General features: G+C 37.0%; 1 protein-coding gene across 2 annotated transcripts in view; it reads left to right on the top strand.

Moving 5' to 3' along the window:
• CDH12 (cadherin 12) overlaps positions 1-16,214 on the top strand; it is a 184,378-nt gene extending 168,164 nt beyond the window's left edge. For both annotated transcript variants that reach the window (XM_068397004.1, XM_068397005.1), the window contains 4 exons: positions 4,804-4,925; positions 6,482-6,599; positions 10,633-10,884; positions 15,715-16,214. In XM_068397004.1, coding sequence (XP_068253105.1) covers positions 4,804-4,925; positions 6,482-6,599; positions 10,633-10,884; positions 15,715-16,214 — 992 coding nt within the window. The remainder of the gene's footprint in view (positions 1-4,803; positions 4,926-6,481; positions 6,600-10,632; positions 10,885-15,714) is intronic.
• The last annotated feature ends 1,084 nt before the right edge of the window (positions 16,215-17,298 follow it).

Genomic DNA, 17,298 nt, shown 5'->3' on the forward strand with positions numbered 1-17,298 from the left:
CTTAGTGGTTGTGTTAAGGCCACAGAAGTTTTTCTGTTGACATCAACAGGCTGTAGAAGAGGACCCCCGCTGTCTTTCTCATTCATTCTGTATTGTTTATGTGTCCAGAAATGCAAGCTTCTAAAGCAAAGAACTTGTTTTCCTCAATGTATTGTTTGGCACTGAGTCTTCAAAAAATAATACATGCTACTAACAGGAAGAGGGAGATTTTGGAAGTAAGAAGGTATACATTATTTAAAATAAGAAAATAAATTTGTAGCTATCTCAAAAAAAGTTGTAGCTATCTCAAAAAAGAACCCATAGGCTCACTCCCTGGAGCCTGAAAATATAACGAGGACACCAGTCAAATGAAAACTGTAATTTTATCCATAACTTGGAAAAGGAATACACTAACAGAGGAGACTAATCTATCACAAGTGATTGAGTATATGGAGATACATGTGCGTGTATATATTGACAGAAAGTCCAGCAGAACTGTAATTTGTTTCCAGAGAAACTGAAAGACAGGTAGATGCAGAAGGGAGGTCTTGTAATGGTCTATGTTTCAGTAAACATATTAAACATAAGTAAAGCTTAACTAGTTAGATTTATTGGTGGACAAAGAACATTTAAGACTTCTAAATATTTTCTGCAGTAAGGCAGCAGTTTTAGTAAAGTTGGTGTAAATCTGTTTATTATTCCCAAGAGTAATTAAAGCTAGCTGAAACCTCCAAGTCTACTTGACTGTGCAGCTTCCCAGCACATATATAATAATACCGCTTTTATGTAGAGCTGTAGTAAGTAGGCTATATTATGAAATTCTCAATTTTAACAATTGACGAGTTACGAATCTACACCTAAGACATATTTGTGATTCATTTCAGCATACCTCAAAATATTTATACATTGACCATTATCCATAGCATTAAAAACAATTGTCATACCGGTACTACACCAGTAATTGGCAATATTTTGGAGGATTTGAGGTATACTAACTGTCAAAACCTTATATGCAATTGTCTGACTAAGAGCTAGCACAGAAATAAAGGCTGGGGTTTGAGGGATGACACACTGCACACAATCAAAAAAGGTTAGAGAGAAGAAAACATCTGAAGAAAACGTGGGGGGGAATTACTATATTTGTAGAATTTCTGCTATAAAAAAATTGCCTCTTGTTCAGTGCTGACATAGAAACACGGAAAAAGCCATCTCTTATCAAGAAAAAGTGCTCTGAACAGTGCCTTGACATATACATTATTACCTAAGGAAAGTGGCCCAGAATTGCAATCAGTTGCTTAAACCTGCTGCAATGGACACTATTGTCACATAAGTATTTTCAGTTCTCCATGACCTTATCTCTTTAAAATAAACAGACTTCAAAGGAGTAATAGGCATATTAAGTTCTGTTACTTAAAAAGCTTTATTGCTAAAAATATGCATTTTTGCCTTCTCACTGTGAGGAACAAAAACAACAAAATCCCACCTTTTAGACACATCCTAATGGTCATTCTGCAAATTACCTTTTCTTGAACAGGCCAATTATGAACAAAGACCACCAGTTTTATCCCCATCAAGTCTAAGAGAAAAATAAATTAAACCAGCTTTGCCATCACTTCTTTATATGTGGAAAATGATGCCAAGGTCACAAGCAGACTTGCATGGACTCCCTGCCTGTGCCTGAGCCCTGGGGCCTTCTATGTGATTGTTCCCCTTTTTTCTTCTGTAGCTTCAAAATTAAATCCTGTCCGAATCACAGATGATGCTTGTGTTACATTTTTTCTCACAGTCAGTAAAGTCTTGAAGTAATATTATGGCTTTAGAGCAATCAAGTTACCTTTCAAACAATGGCACACATGGCATGCAGTTTAGACAGCTAAACATAGCAGCAGACAAATGATTAATGTAACTGTATATATGGATGTACCACTTAGACTTCTCTTACAAGGTGATACTTCTGACTATTATTAGCACTAAATCACCAGAAATTATAATTTTTAAAGGAATACATTTCAAATATAAGACAGAAGAGAATTACCTTGTGTTTATTAAAGTAACCTTTGCTGACATAGACTACTGTGGAGGAAAAAAAAAAAAAAGTTCAAAACCCTGTTTATTTGGGAATTTGTAAATGATTTGATGTCCAGTGTCCTCATTCTGCATTTATTTGACATATATATTCACATATATATATATATATGTACACCGAGATTATTCTTCCCTAAACTCCAGGTCCTGCCCCTTCATCCTTGCCTACACCAGACATGGTGCAGGTTGGCAGCTTAAAGAGAGGCAGAACTTGGACCCTTAGCAAACAGTTAATTATGAAATCTGCTTGTCCTAGGCTTGCTTGTGTCAACTTGTACACTCACAGACAGGGAAGTCCTGGTTACCCAGCATTAACACAGTATGTCTTGCATATGGACAGTAGCCGCTGGTTCCACATAGGGAACTGGGATAAGGGAAATTATTCTACCCAAGTTATGCAATGACCAGCTCTGAGCATGTATCATTATACTGTAAACTCTATTTCTGACCCTAAAAAAATTCCAAACATATGATCTAAATACTGTCTGTGAATCTGTCTCCAAATAGCAGCACAACAGACTCTTGAGAACATCTCAGAAGTGTACCCAGCATGGAGTGATGGATAGCCTACTGTCATGTTTAACACAAGACATCATAACTTTATTCTTGCCCTTGTTAAAGAAGTCTGTCCCAAAGTAGAGATCTTTTTAAGTGGGAGGTGGATGATTGTTCTGCTGACACGCAGATGATGACACAGGCATGAAGTCAGCTGAATGCAGAAGGTCCCTTACTAATGCATAGAAATAAAAAATCATCCTTTATCTAGAACAAAGTGCATTAACAGGGAGGCGATGTTTCAGACTCACATTTTTTTCCCCCATTTCACTTCCCAGTTTCTCCATACTTCTTTTTGCTCCCTGACTATATTTCATTGTAGTTTTTTTTCTTCTTACAGTAAATCAACACCCTAGTTGACTTCAAGGTTGCTGTTTCTGAAATTTTTGATCCCACAGACTTGTCCAATCTAATAAATTAAACATAGCTTGCATTCATTTCAAGCACAAAGGCCAGCTGGCACTTAATAGCCTATTTCTATGCCATTAAATACTCCTACCTTCTAAACAGGGTGCCCACATGTAAATCGATTCTTTGAGAGTGGTCCCTCACTCATACTAGCTTCCATCACATGCATGTGAATTGTTCACAAGACCACTAGTTGCCCCAGGCCAAAACTGTGCCAAGGGCTGCTATAAGAACATAACAGTATAAAAAAATCACAGTCCAGTGCTCAAAAAGTTCCTCAGTGTGCTGCTTAATTACCTAGTATGGAAATGGTTTTTGCATCTTACAAAAGAGGAAATAGATATGATGCATAAGATCTTATTTCTGATTTCCCATCATCAAGGCACTAATTAAGTTTGAAAAGAAATATAAAGTAACCATAATCCTTCCTGTCCAAACCATCTTCCCAGCTCCTCTAACTCTAGGCCCAAATTTTGTGAATGCTAAAGATACCTCAGCTTAAATCTCAAGATCTTCTCCTCCATACCATAACTGGGATTAAGGAATCACCAGTTCTACTCAATGGTCAGTATCTCTTTTCTCAGATATCTTGGTTTCACAAGTTCATTAGTCAAAGTACTTTACATATTTTCTACTACCATAATATCCTTGAACCATAAAGATGTTAACAGATGATGGTACTCGAAGGTTTATACAAACTATGAAGTAATGCAACTAATTTGAAGGGCCCATTTATGTCTGAAGATTCAAGAAAACTGTTCTTGCACTTAACCATGACCCCATGCTGTCACTCCTACACCACTCTGACGCATAGCATAGATTTCTTGAACAGGTAACTGTGTCTGTGTAGTGGCTGCCACTCTTCTTAAATGCAAAAGGATAAAATAATTATCCTTTTGACTCACCAACTAAACTGTTTTTTATGTATCTGCTCTCTTGCAAGGGGTCTCAACATAAAGTAAAAGAGAATATTGTCTGGTTTGTATTGAATTTGTGTCTCCTTTCTGTCAGACATTGCATTTGCAGGTAAACTTGTTTATAAAATGCATCTAGTGACTGATGAAGATTACCTGCATTAGTAGGACAATGGAAAGAAGCATTATCTATACTGTTTTTTGGCATTTCTTTTGCACAAAAGTATTTGCTGCTTGCAAATACGTACGCAGTTAAAGAAATAACTGTTACAACATAGCCTAATTGTTTAACCAGAAGTTGAATGCTAGCTCTACATGTTTCACTGCTAAATTTACCACTGACTCTGTCTAGCTTTCAGCAAGATTTTTCTTTATATCTTTCTCTTACTTTTATCCATCTTCTAAATGGGTATGCTTCACTTACCTCCTTAATATCTTGAAGATGTAAACAGTGGCTAAGTAGCAATGTCGATGATGATTTTCTGCCTTCCATTGTGGAAAACAGAACTCAGCTTTAATAATTGGAAGTGTTTTCCACAGACTCCATGAAAAGTGGTCTGAGAAAAGTTTGCATCTTTAATTACAGGTACAACTTCAAGTTCTTTAATTTATGCTCTGATAAACATAATCATGTTGGTTGATTCCTTACTCCATGAAGACTAATGGATCACAGTCTGGTACAAATTGATAAGAAGTTTGCTTCTGATTTCTCCGTAGTACAAGTCAGAAATAAACAGAAGTCAAGGGCTTTTAAAGTCACAGTACTGGGATCAAAACAGTTTATGGCAGCTCATGGGCAATGGTGATGACAACAAACATAAATAGCATTCCTTAATGCTTTTCTCCTAAAAATCATTTATAGGTAACCCACTATTAACGAGCAAAGTCAACGTTATAATACATGTCCTGGATGTCAACGAGTTTCCTCCTGAAATTTCAGTTCCATACGAGACATCTGTATGTGAAAATGCCAAACCAGGACAGGTATTTCAAATTTGTAATGCTTGCTATTTTGATCTTTCTTTCCTTATTATTCATAGCAATAGAAATTCTGGGTTTGAAAATGACATCATGGTTAGAATTCTTTTACAAATAAAATGTCTGTGTTGGAAGTATTCACCTTTCAGAATTTTGTTTGTTGACCTTTATGGTCTGTTTATGGTCTGTTTATGGTCTATCTATTTTTATTATCCCTGATTACATGGGCCTGAGCAACCCTTTACTGTGCATTTGATAGCTATGACAGGAGAAAGAATCCCTTCCTTAAAGGTATTTAAATATAAGGGTAAAACTACAGTGAATAAAGGGAGTAGGATGGATTATACACATTTCTGTGTCCTATTCCAAGAAAAAGAACCCACAACCCCAAGGACAATCCTCCTGAAAGCTTGTTTTTATAAGTAGTTTCAAATGTATACAGAGCATGCAAAACCTATTTCAGATTCAGAATATCACCTTATACCATGAGTGGTGCCAGTATTAATAGAGCTGGCCCCAGAAGCTGTTGGCATGTGCTCCTTCTGCATTAAATTTGTGCAATTAAACACACTGCTGCAAAGCACCAAGGCTGACCATCATACATATTAACAGCTGATACTGTTTCCAAAACAAGACTTCTAGCTTCAACTGTTCAGCTTTGAGAGTTACTAAAAGCCATTGCAGGAACATATTCAGCCTGCTGTGTAATCAGTGACTTCTCTTTCTATGTATGTAATCAGTCCATGTGATTTTTATTGCCTTTATTTGTCCATGACTTCATATGATATTCCCATCTCATTTTTTTTTTTTTTTAATGTATGTTTCGACTACCTACCATACAACCTAATTTAACTTTTAGTTTATCAGCTACCTTTAGTTAGTACCTTATGCAGGCACTAACAGTAGAAAGGGAAACCTTTTACAGGGAAGGCTGAGACAAGCACTGAGCTGACAAAAAATTATAAATATTTAGACCTTTGTTACATAAAAAAATGCCTTCCTTTTTAAAAGATCAGTGGCAGTCCTACTATGACACATTGTAACTGCACTGTGCTTGCCTGAAATCTGGTAGGTAGGATTCTGGGATCCAAAAGTTCCTTCACGCCTAGATGGTCCAGACATTTCGACCCTCTCTACTTCATTCCAAGCTGTAAAATTAGGGTGCAGCTTTGTGAAGTAATACAACATGTACTGGTAGTAACAGTGATAGTAGTAGTAGCAGATAAAGGGAACTGTTTAAGTAATCACTCACCTGAAAACAATCACTAGCATTTTGATACAAAAGACAAATATTAAATACTTCTGCTATGAGTATAGGGTAAATCTACCTTTCTGATTTCCTTCAGGTATGTCAAAGTGAGACCTTCTGAGACATCACAAGTCCTCTGGAGGCTATAGTATTCAGACTTCTGGCCTCCACTGTCCAATATATTAGGGGAATGAGAGTAATTCAGCAGGATTTCACTTTCATTGTTTCATTTGATGGTCACTTTCTACTTCTACAAAACTACTTCTTTTAGAATAGTGAACTGACTTCAGAATTAATCTTAATCTGGTTTCAGGTGATACAGACTGTCACTGCAGCAGACAAAGATTTGTCACCAGCTGGGCAAAGGTTTTCCTTCAGACTGTCAGCTGAGGCTTCCAACAAACCAAATTTCACAGTCCATGACTACAGAAGTAAGTTGCTTACCCATATCTCTCTTCCAGAGCAGAAGGCTGTGATTATAATGACAAATATGATTACTTTATATTACAGTCATATCTACAGAATAGATTTTTTATTTGACATTTCTAATTGTTAAACTATGTAGGACATATATTAATACAAATTCAGGTCTTGCACATTTTCTCATTTTTAAGGGACAAGAATTGTCAGAACACCAAAGGCTGAGATTTCCCTACAGGCCTGCAAAAATACTGCTACCTGTTTTATTTCCTTTCTTTTATCGTTCAGTATCTCAGGAAGAACTCATATGCCAATACAGGTATACCTTTAAACAAGGCACTATTGTTGCCTAGTTTGAATACTATTACTTTGCTAACTGTTTTCAAAGTATCCAGCTATTGTGCTTTCTGGAGGATAGCTCCTCTGTGAAGATGATAAGACAAAACCAGTTTATTTCCAAACTTATTAGTCACTTTTATCTTAGTATGTCATAGAGAGCCAAAAACAGTTTACAGATGAGCAAAAAATTTCACTTAATGATTTGTAAATACAGTATATAATGAAACCATAATAATTAATAATATTACAGACATGAATAATAGTAACTTACAAAAACAAAAATATGTAGATCAGCATTTTATTGGAGAACAGTTAAATAGTTTTCTTGAGCCAGACAGCTCAGTGAATATGAAGGACAACATTACAATGGATTCAAGTCCCCTTACTTCTATTCTTGGAAGATTAGGTCATCACTCTTCTCCAGAAGTGTTTAGTCTAAACAGTTTGGTTTTAACAGCTACTAGTATTTAAAAATGTTGTGGTATTTCAACATCTGTCTATAATTACGCCAAGCAAGATTTAAATGCTTTACATCTGTGTCCCACTGGACTTAAAATTTTGCATAATGCTTAAGTTTGCTACCCCTCAATGCTGCACTGTACTTTCTGTTATTTTCTGTTCCCTACTTAGCTGTTGCTAGTATTTCCTTGGAAAACTCAGCATGATGAACTTTGCTAATGATTATAATTAAAAGAAATGTGCTCTTATCTTAACGGAAGGAGGAAAATATACCTCTTTAGATCTTCCTCATATTTTACAGGAATTACTTTCACCTTTTCACTTTTCAACACATTTGAAGGCCTATATGGGTAGTATCTTTGTAATTATGCAGTCTTACAACACGAATACTGTGTATTTCTAAATACCTTTGCTCTTTTGGTCAAGATTTATTTAAAGAGTGAGCTTTAATTTCTTTCTTTCTGTCCATTTACTAAAATGTCCTTTAATTTCACCAAAATTTGTTTTTTTTCAAATAATTACAAACTATTTTTTTTTAAATAGAAGTCTTCCAGTTCATCTCAGGTCATTTTAACATATTTAATTCCTCAAAAGAATCTTTAAACTTAAAAAGGCTATACAGTAATTAAACTGAAAGACCTTTCCCATTTATAGCTTTCAAGAAGCGTGCTTAGCCTAAGTTTGGTGAGGAAATTGCTCAAATATTATTAGATGATTAAATTGCCCCATTTAAACCAGTAATGTTGACACCAAGATGACTTTGTATCTCAGTAGTCTGTTAACAAACTTTCTCTACTGTATAGAAACAAATGCAATATTCCCATAAGAAAATGGAATTAGAAACCACCAAGACAAACAATTTTTCATGCATAAATGTTTGTCTGTGTATGTACCTATATACACACTCTTAAAGGTGTTTCTTAACACTTACTACAAAAGAAGAAAGAAGTACACTATTTATTGAAACATAAGTAAGACAGAAAAAAAGCTTTTGTGGAGTATTTTCCCACCATAAAATACTTTTTACACAGCTGTTAGAAAAATCTGTTCAAACAGAAACTCTGTACAATATTTTCAGTATCTTCTGCCTTTTGTTTGACAAAAAGTTGGAAGGTCTGCTCTGTGCACAATTTGGAGTTATAATAACACAACTTTATTTTCACTACAGAAACCATTTAAAAACATAAATACCATTATCTTTTGAGTTAGCAATTATTTTAGTACCAAGCAGGTACTTTATGAAAGGAATTTTGATTTTTTTTTTTGAGGAAACAATCTTGTTCCCTGTGTTACAATTAACGCTTTTACAAGTAAAGGTGTCATTTAACATTTTTAAACACATCAAGAAGCCAAATAACCAGTGCCATTCTATACAGCTAAAAATCATGGGTGGTGTGATATTACAGCAGGTGTAATATGTTTGTAGTGCACCTAAGAGAATACACTTTTCCAGATTTCACACTTCCTCAGAATCTAACTTAATGAGGACAGAAGCAGGAGAGAAGCTCAAGGTTTCCATTTGGAGCCTCTATAAATATAAACACAGAGAAATGTTATGTTTCTAGACTATGCCTTCAGCAGTTCTGAGACCAATCCACCAGCTGTGAATAGAAGTGAGAGGCCTTGGCAGAGCTGGAGTGCTTCCAGCTGAACCGCCCACCTTCCTCTTTCCACTTTGCTGGCCTCACTCTGCTCCCTAGAGGACTGCTTCCCTGCTGAGCACAGTTGCTCATGTAAGAGAGAGAATTTTCCTTCTCACCAGGCTGTAACACATATCCTGAAAATGAGTTTGTTGTCGACAGACTGAAGAACCAGAAGGTGTCTCAGCTTCAGACTGCAGCTCCAGGCTGCTCTGTGTAGAGTTCAAATACATGCCTCTGTTCATACTTTCAAAAGGAGTTTGAACAACTGGAAGTGGTCATAGAAAAGCAACAAAAATTGTTCAAAGACTTAAGAGCTCTGTTTGTTTCATTCTCAAAGGAGAATGGAAAGTCATTTAGTTGCATTGTAACATGTATTAAAGTGATCTTCAACATTGCAATTAGAAGAAAAAAAAAGAGCAGAATTGATTCTAGTAATAGAAATAAGAATAGAAATAAGTTTAAGCTGGATTACTTCAAATTAGATCTAAAACTCTATACAGTGCAAATGAAGATGGAAGCTGGTTTGATTCAAACAATTTTGAGACATTTTTCTTTTTCAAAACTCAGTGTCACTGAACTTGACTTGTCCATGTGCCATGTTTGAGTTTGATAAAAAGGGGACTTCTGAAATAAGCATTTTGTCAGTCAAGTGCTTTCTCAATGGTGTCTAATCATAACATATCTGATTTTGGATATTTAAGGTTCCTTCTTATTGTCCTTAATCAGAACTGCACACAAGTATTTGAGTGCTGAATTCAGAGCCCTTAATCCTCCTATGTAGTGATAAAACTCCAGGAAGGGATGAAAGTCATAACATAGACAAGTGACTTCTTCTAGAGATTTAATAAAGCACATGGGTGAGATGGTAAAATGGTGACTGCTGCAGGCTACCTTCATTCACATCTGTCAGCTAATTTATTCTTTGATAATTTCATTTTGGTTTTGCTTTCAGTGTAATTTCTTTAATCTGCACATCATTTCCTTGCTGCTCTCTTTGATTCAAGAAAAGCAACGATAACTGAATACCTACTGGGAAGAAAGGACAAAACGTAACTTCTAGGAGTTCTGAACACGTTAATGACTAATTGATGGAGAATGTACTGATCATAAAGTACTTGGTTCATTTCTGTATTTATTTTTAATGGGACAGGAAAGTTGAAGGGGCTTTGCATCTTGTCTAGATATATTACTTTCAGTTTCAAAGGGGAATTAATTAATTAATAGGGACTTGATTCGAAATCCGTGTGCAATCAAAGTTCTTTGGGCCACAGGCTTGGAATATAAGGAGATAAGGAGAAAAGAAAAACTGAAAAGCCTTCCTAATCTAATACCTGTAAATGCTTTTTTTAATTATTAATGTCTTCTTTGAAATTTTAGCTGTCAAGCTAACAAGTTTACAAGAAATGGAATATTATTTAATGCTCTGCAAAAAATAGCTGTACCAGTCAGAATACAATACCTTCTGTAATGATAAATTGCGTAAAGCCTATCGTTCACTGAGTTTCAAATGGAATAGCTGCCTGTTACTAAAGGTTATACAAACTACAACGGTGAATTGAATTACACAATAAAAATCCTGTAATGACTATGTCATGTTTTACAGACAACACAGCTGGGATTGAAACCCGGAGGAATGGTTACAGCAGAAGGCATCAAGAGCTGTACTTTCTTCCAGTAGTGATAGAAGATAGCAGTTACCCTGTCCAGAGCAGTACAAACACAATGACTATCCGTGTTTGCAGATGTGATTCTGATGGTACCATCCTGTCCTGCAACGTGGAAGCAATCTTCTTACCAGTAGGCCTCAGCACAGGAGCACTGGTTGCAATCTTGTTGTGTATTGTTATACTTCTAGGTTAGTTCTCATGAAACCATGTGAAGTGCATTACTCTGACTATTCACCTCTGAATTAATTTGTGTTGTTATTAGCTTCATCTATTGTTTAACAAAGGCCATTGAAAATGTGTGGCAGTTTATGAGAACTTTTATGCTTCTGCGTTTCTAGAGAAGTATCCCAAAGCACTGGCCATGACCGTGAATCTGCTAACACCTATGTATTTCTTATTGCATGGAGAGAACTAGCTTTCAGTAGAATCCAAACCATATTTTTTTCTCTCTGAAACAGTTTTGTTTAAATATCTTCTTGAAGAATTAATATTTTTAGATTATTACTAAGGTACACAAGTCCTACTGACAGTAACAGCAGTAAGGAATTAGTAAGGGCCATTATTTGATTCTTCATGCCAGCTTGAGCAAAAGGAGAATGAAGAAATGAGAGAGGAGAAAATAATTGTAATGTAGACTGTGACTGGCTAGATCCATGTAAAACTTTACAGGAACATTTTAATTTCAGGCAGGCAAGGATTCCATAAGGTGGCATTGTCATTTGATCTTCAGTATATTTACATATTGCCTTATTTACAGCATGCCCAGCAGTCAATACTCATGTGCATTCTACTTATAATATAGCCTTAACGAACTGATAACAAAATAAAATCAACTTTGTAGCTTACACAGGCACAATGTGGGCTGCAGAAAGCAGAATTATTTTTACAGATGCTAGCCTATGCTGCTTCTTGATACCAGTGGGCTTCCTAGATCTTGTGCTACTCCTTATGTGGGTCTCATGCATAGGGAAAAATAGCTGCAGATGCAGAATATAACATATGGATACCTCTTTGCATTTGGATAATATAGTAATTTACCACTTAAGTAAATTACTACAGGCTCAGGGCTACACAAATACCTTCTGAGTAGCAGTGGGTAAAAGTCAGAATTTCTGTTCTGTGTAAAAATTTTATGTTGTGGGAAAAGTGTTGTTTCATATCAGAATGAGAATGGCAAACAGTCATACTTCCTATGGAACAGGAATTAACAAATACACCCATTCTGAAGAATTTAAAACAAAACAAAACAACTTTAGGTCAGTTTTTTGGAAGCAAGAAGAATGCTGTCTCCTTTACCACAATTCCTTGGGACTACTTTATTACTTTTAGGGGTTTCCTGGGTAAAAGCAGCCAGGGTTGAGCCTCAGCATCAAACAAATTCCATTATGATAACAGCTTTAACTTATTTTCACATGATGAGCTAAGTCAATTAGAGCTCTGTCTTAAGGCACGATTCCCAGGATATCTAAGCTATCTGTTACAGAGCAAAGTGCCTAGAAACCCTAAACACAGAGCGGTAGCAAAGCCTTTCAAGTTGCCACCTTTGTGTACAGTAATCTGGACAGTGTGAACTACACAGCAGAGAGCTCGGTGCTCTTGGTAGAGACATCATTTACAATGACAGAGTATCTGGGGAAGTGGGAATACCTGAAGTCTGAATTTCCCCCAAATTTGCTACGTGATCATGGAGGCATTCAGCAGAACTGTGTTTATGTTTCCCTAATGGTTTGTTGAAATAAATACATTTTTTATTTAAATAAACCAGCATATTAATTCAAAAATAATTATGTCAAAGAAGTTCTTACCACATCTGCTGTTGATTGATGCTCTTGGCATATACAAAACTAATGAAGATATTTTAATTCCCGCTTTGCACAGAATGCCAGACTGAATTACCGAGATTATGTTTGGAAAAGAGGTTTTGGTCCTTTAATAACTCCATTCCAGTCAGCCTGGCAATATTACCCAGAAAACTAATGTATAAATAATGAGATCTCCAACGCTGTGCGTAACCTAAGAGAATGGCGTTTATCTTGTATCCAGACTTTCTCCTTACTATTCCATTGATCAATTTAAAAACTGCTTTTGGATTTTCATTTATTGCTGTGAACCTGGCCTGCCACAGAGTCGTTAAAATTGTACTTGTAGTCATTCTTGTCAAACTCATTTCTACACAAAAGACAGTCAACATATTACTAGAATCAGAAGTTATTTTAGGTCACACAAGCCTGACCATGAATTTATAATCATTGCAACTCCTGTATTCATTATTGTGTTACTTCAACAATAGCACTTAGAACACTGTCATTTCTACTAAAGGCAGTTAGGTAATAAAAAATAACAAAAAGGGCAGTTTACTGCAAACAGATTTTGCATTCAATGAAATATATCTCCAAAGACAAACTATTGAAAAAAACACCACAAGTTGATTGTCATTGAGTTGTCATTTGGAATAAAACCAGTTTGTAACATTTTTTATTATATCGAATCACAAATTCACAGTTGGAAGGCACCTCTGAAGATTATCTAGTCCAACCTCCCTGCTTACAGCAGGGACAGTTAGAGCAGTATCCAGTTGGGTTTTTAATGTCTCCAGGCCTCTCTGGGCAACATGATTTAATATACCACAGCTGTTCTGGGCAACATGATCCAATGCTTGACCATTCTGACAGTAAAGCTTTTTTCTTACATTTTAATGGAATTTCCTGCATTTCAATTTGTGCCTATTGCCTCTTGTCCTGTCATTGGGCACTACTGAGAAAAACCTGGCTCCATCTTCTTTACTTCCATCCATCAGGTATTTATACACATTGATAAGATACCCCTGAGAATTCTCCAGGCTGAACAGTCCCAGCTCTCCTAGCCTCTCCTTATATGGCAGGTGTTGCAATCCCTTAATCATCTTTGTGGCTCTGCACTTGTGTTGAGAAGACCAGAACTGAACCCAGAACTCCAAGTGTGTCTGACCTGGGCTGAACAGAGGGGAATGATCACCTCCCTCGACCTGCTGATAACGTTCTTCCTAATGCAGCCCCAAATTCTGTTGGCCTTCTTTGCCACAAAGGCACATTGCTGGCCTATGGCGAACTTGTCCATCAGGACCCTAGGTCCTTCTCTGTCAAGCTGCTTTCCGGCCAGTCAGCCAACAGCATCTACAGTATGTGGTTATTCCTCTCCATGTGTGGGACTTGGCATTTCCCTTTGTTGAACTTTGTGGTGTTCCTGTTGGCCCATTTCCCCAGCCTGGTGATGTCACTTTGAATGGTGGCACAATCCCTGTTTTGTATCACCTGCAACCTTGCTGAGGGTGCACTCAGTCCCATGATCCAGGTCATTTATGATGATGTTAAACAAAATTGGTCCCAGTATTGGCCCCTAGGGTATATCATTAGTGACTGGGCTCCATCTTGTCTTTGGGCTGTTGATCACAACCCCTACAGCCTGACAGTTTGGCCACCTTTGCAATCCACCTCACCGTCTACTTGTCTAGTCCACACTTTCTCAGTTTTTCTGAGAAGGTTGTTATGGGAGACAGCAACAAAAGCTTTGCTAAAGTTAGGATAAAAATAATGCACTTTCCTCCCTTCATCCAGCAGTCATCTCACTGTAGAAGGCTGTCAGGTAAGTTAAGCACAATTTCACCTTCGTAAATCCATGCGGACTATTCCTGATCCCCTTCCTGTTCTTGACAGGTTTGAAAACAATTTTCAGAATTATTTGCTCCATCACTTTCCTCAGGATCAAGGTGGCCTGTAGTTCCCTAGCTCGTTCTTCTTGCCTTCTTGAAGATAGGAGTAACACTTGCTCCAGTCCTCAGAAACTTCTCCCAATCTCCATGACCTTTCAAAAATTACCTCAAATGGCCTCACAATGACATCTGTCATCTCCCTCACCACTCATATGTGCATCCCGTCAGGTCCCATGTCCTTGTGTGTGTCCAGTTTGTTTAAGTGTTCTCTAACCAGACCCTCTTCCACCAAGGATAAGTCTTTCATGTTCCGGGCTTTCCCTCTGGTCTCAGGGACCTGGGATTCCTGAAGGACAACCTTACCAATAAAGACAGAGGCAGAGAAGCCATTGTGTAGACTGGCCTTTTCTGTGTCCTTTGTCAACATGTCCCCTGCCCCATTCACCAGTGGGCCCACAATTTCCCTACTTTTTCTTTTGCTGCTGTCGTACTTGTACAAGGCCTTCTTGTTGTCATTCCTATCCCTCACAAGATTCAATGCCAGATGTGCTTTTACTTTCCTAAATGCATCCCTGCATGTTCAGACAGTTACTGTACATTCCCCCTGGCTCACCTGTCTCTGTTTTCAGGTCTTATATGCCTCTTTTTTTATCTCTGAGTTTAGTCAGGAGCTCCTTATTCATCCATGCAGGCCTCCTGCTGCCTTTGCTTGATTTCCTGCTCATTGGGATGGACCACTGTTGACCTTGGAGGAGGTGATACTTGAAAATCAACTAGATCTCCTGGACCCCTTTTCTCTCGAGAACCATATCACATGGGATTTTTCAAAGCAGATCCCTGAAGAGGCCAAAGTGTTCTGTATAAAAAACTGAAGCAGGATTATCTTTTCTCCATTTCAAAGATTTCAGATTATTTCTTTCTCTTTAATACTGTAGGTTTTTTTGCTCTGCCATGTGGAAACTTGGGGATTTTTCTCTATTTTGCTATGGAAGACATTTTTTAGAAAAACCTCGTCTCTCTGTATCTCTAAACTAAAAAGGTGAAGTCCTGTCCAATTCTATTTGTTCACAAAGCAGGCCACTAGGAAAATTTTTTGTTACTTCCTTTAGCAGCACAGCAAGCACTAAGGAGTTAGACTCATACATCAAACAGCAAATGACTTTTCTTAGGCTAGAGCACTGCTATTTTTAAAAGAATAGTAGGAGCATATCTTCTAAGGAAAAAAGTCCCTTTGATTGCTTGCAACTTTCAAAGGAAGATATAATGATATATCATCAGAGTAACAAATTATTTCTGTGCATGTCTTAACTTCCGTTTTCTCTCGTTACAGTCATTGTGGTACTGTATGTAGCACTACGGAGGCAGAGGAAAAAAGATACCCTAATGACCTCTAAAGAAGACATCAGAGATAACGTTATCCATTATGATGATGAAGGAGGTGGAGAAGAGGACACCCAGGCTTTCGACATAGGTGCCCTGAGGAATCCCAAAGTGATTGAAGATAACAAAATACGCAGGGACATAAAGCCAGACACCTTGCGTTTTCCGCGTCAGAGACCACCAGTGGAAGATAACACAGATGTGAGAGATTTCATTAATCAAAGGCTGCAGGAAAATGATGTTGACCCAACTGCACCCCCTTATGACTCCTTGGCAACCTTTGCTTATGAAGGAAATGGATCTGTTGCAGAGTCTCTCAGTTCTATAGACTCCCTTACTACAGAGGCAGACCAGGATTATGACTATCTGAGTGACTGGGGACCTCGCTTTAAGATCTTGGCAGACATGTTTGGAGAAGAAGAAAGTTATAACCCTGACAAAGTCACATAAGTATAACTACAACAGTGAAATAAAAGAAAAGCAAACCAACAACAAATTTAAAAGATAAACCTAAGCTTTATAATAGGACAGAATTCCTCTGATTATAAAAGACAGCAACTGTTCCCAGCAAGTTCCTACATTTATCATACTGTCAGTTTTGGTTTGATCTGCGAAGGAAAGATAAATCGTGTGATACACACAGTTTTTTGTTGTTGTTATTTTGTTATTCTGGAATTACATTGAGATAAGCTCAGGCCTACAAGGTACGGTTTACTGACCTGACTTAGAAAGAAGATAGCTTTCTGGCATCATGGTGGAAGAGTGGTAGCTTTTTCGTAATTCCACTAAAGTGCCTATTGAAACTTTTATCATTTAAGTGGTAAGGAGTCTGCTGCGATGATGTTGCAAAACTGAATGGTAAATTGGACAGGAACTTTAAGACAAGAAGCAATAGCAACATGCTGACTTCTTTTAGAATGAAAATGGAGATCACTTCCTGGAGAATATCTAATGACTAAAACTAAGGCGGGGTGTGCATTGTGTTTAGGGGTTATGTTTGTTTTTTTAAAAGAAGAAAACAGTATGTGAAGACATCATATTTCTTCTTCCAAAATTTCACTGAAAATTTAAATTTTAAATGCTGCTGCTCACTCTGAAGATGTAAAGCCCAAATTAAAAAGGAAAAGTTCTTAGCATACATCAATGAATATTTAAAAAGTTCATGCAAATATTACATTTTTCCAAAGTAATAAAAAGATGAAAGCAGCTATTTCTTTATGTGAAGGATATTTCTCTTGGCTCCCCCTCTTCTTTTAAGATGAGACTATTATTACAACGTAAAATGGAGAGGGTTTTTTAAGAGCATTATTGTATTTTTAGTACCAAGACATTTTTTTCCCTTGTAAATATCACTAAAGAAGTATATGTAAAGAAGTCCACATCACTTTTCTTTGCAATTAGATTGTTACTCTGTAGGTATTATAGGCATACATATTAGAGGGTTATTTTTCAACTGACCATCTGCTACAGTTCAGCATATCATCGTATTTCACTGTCAGATACACATCAAACATTTTAAAAAGCTTTTTGAGGA

Source organism: Nyctibius grandis, chromosome 3 (assembly GCF_013368605.1).
Source record: "Nyctibius grandis isolate bNycGra1 chromosome 3, bNycGra1.pri, whole genome shotgun sequence".
NCBI classification, from domain to species: domain Eukaryota; kingdom Metazoa; phylum Chordata; class Aves; order Nyctibiiformes; family Nyctibiidae; genus Nyctibius; species Nyctibius grandis.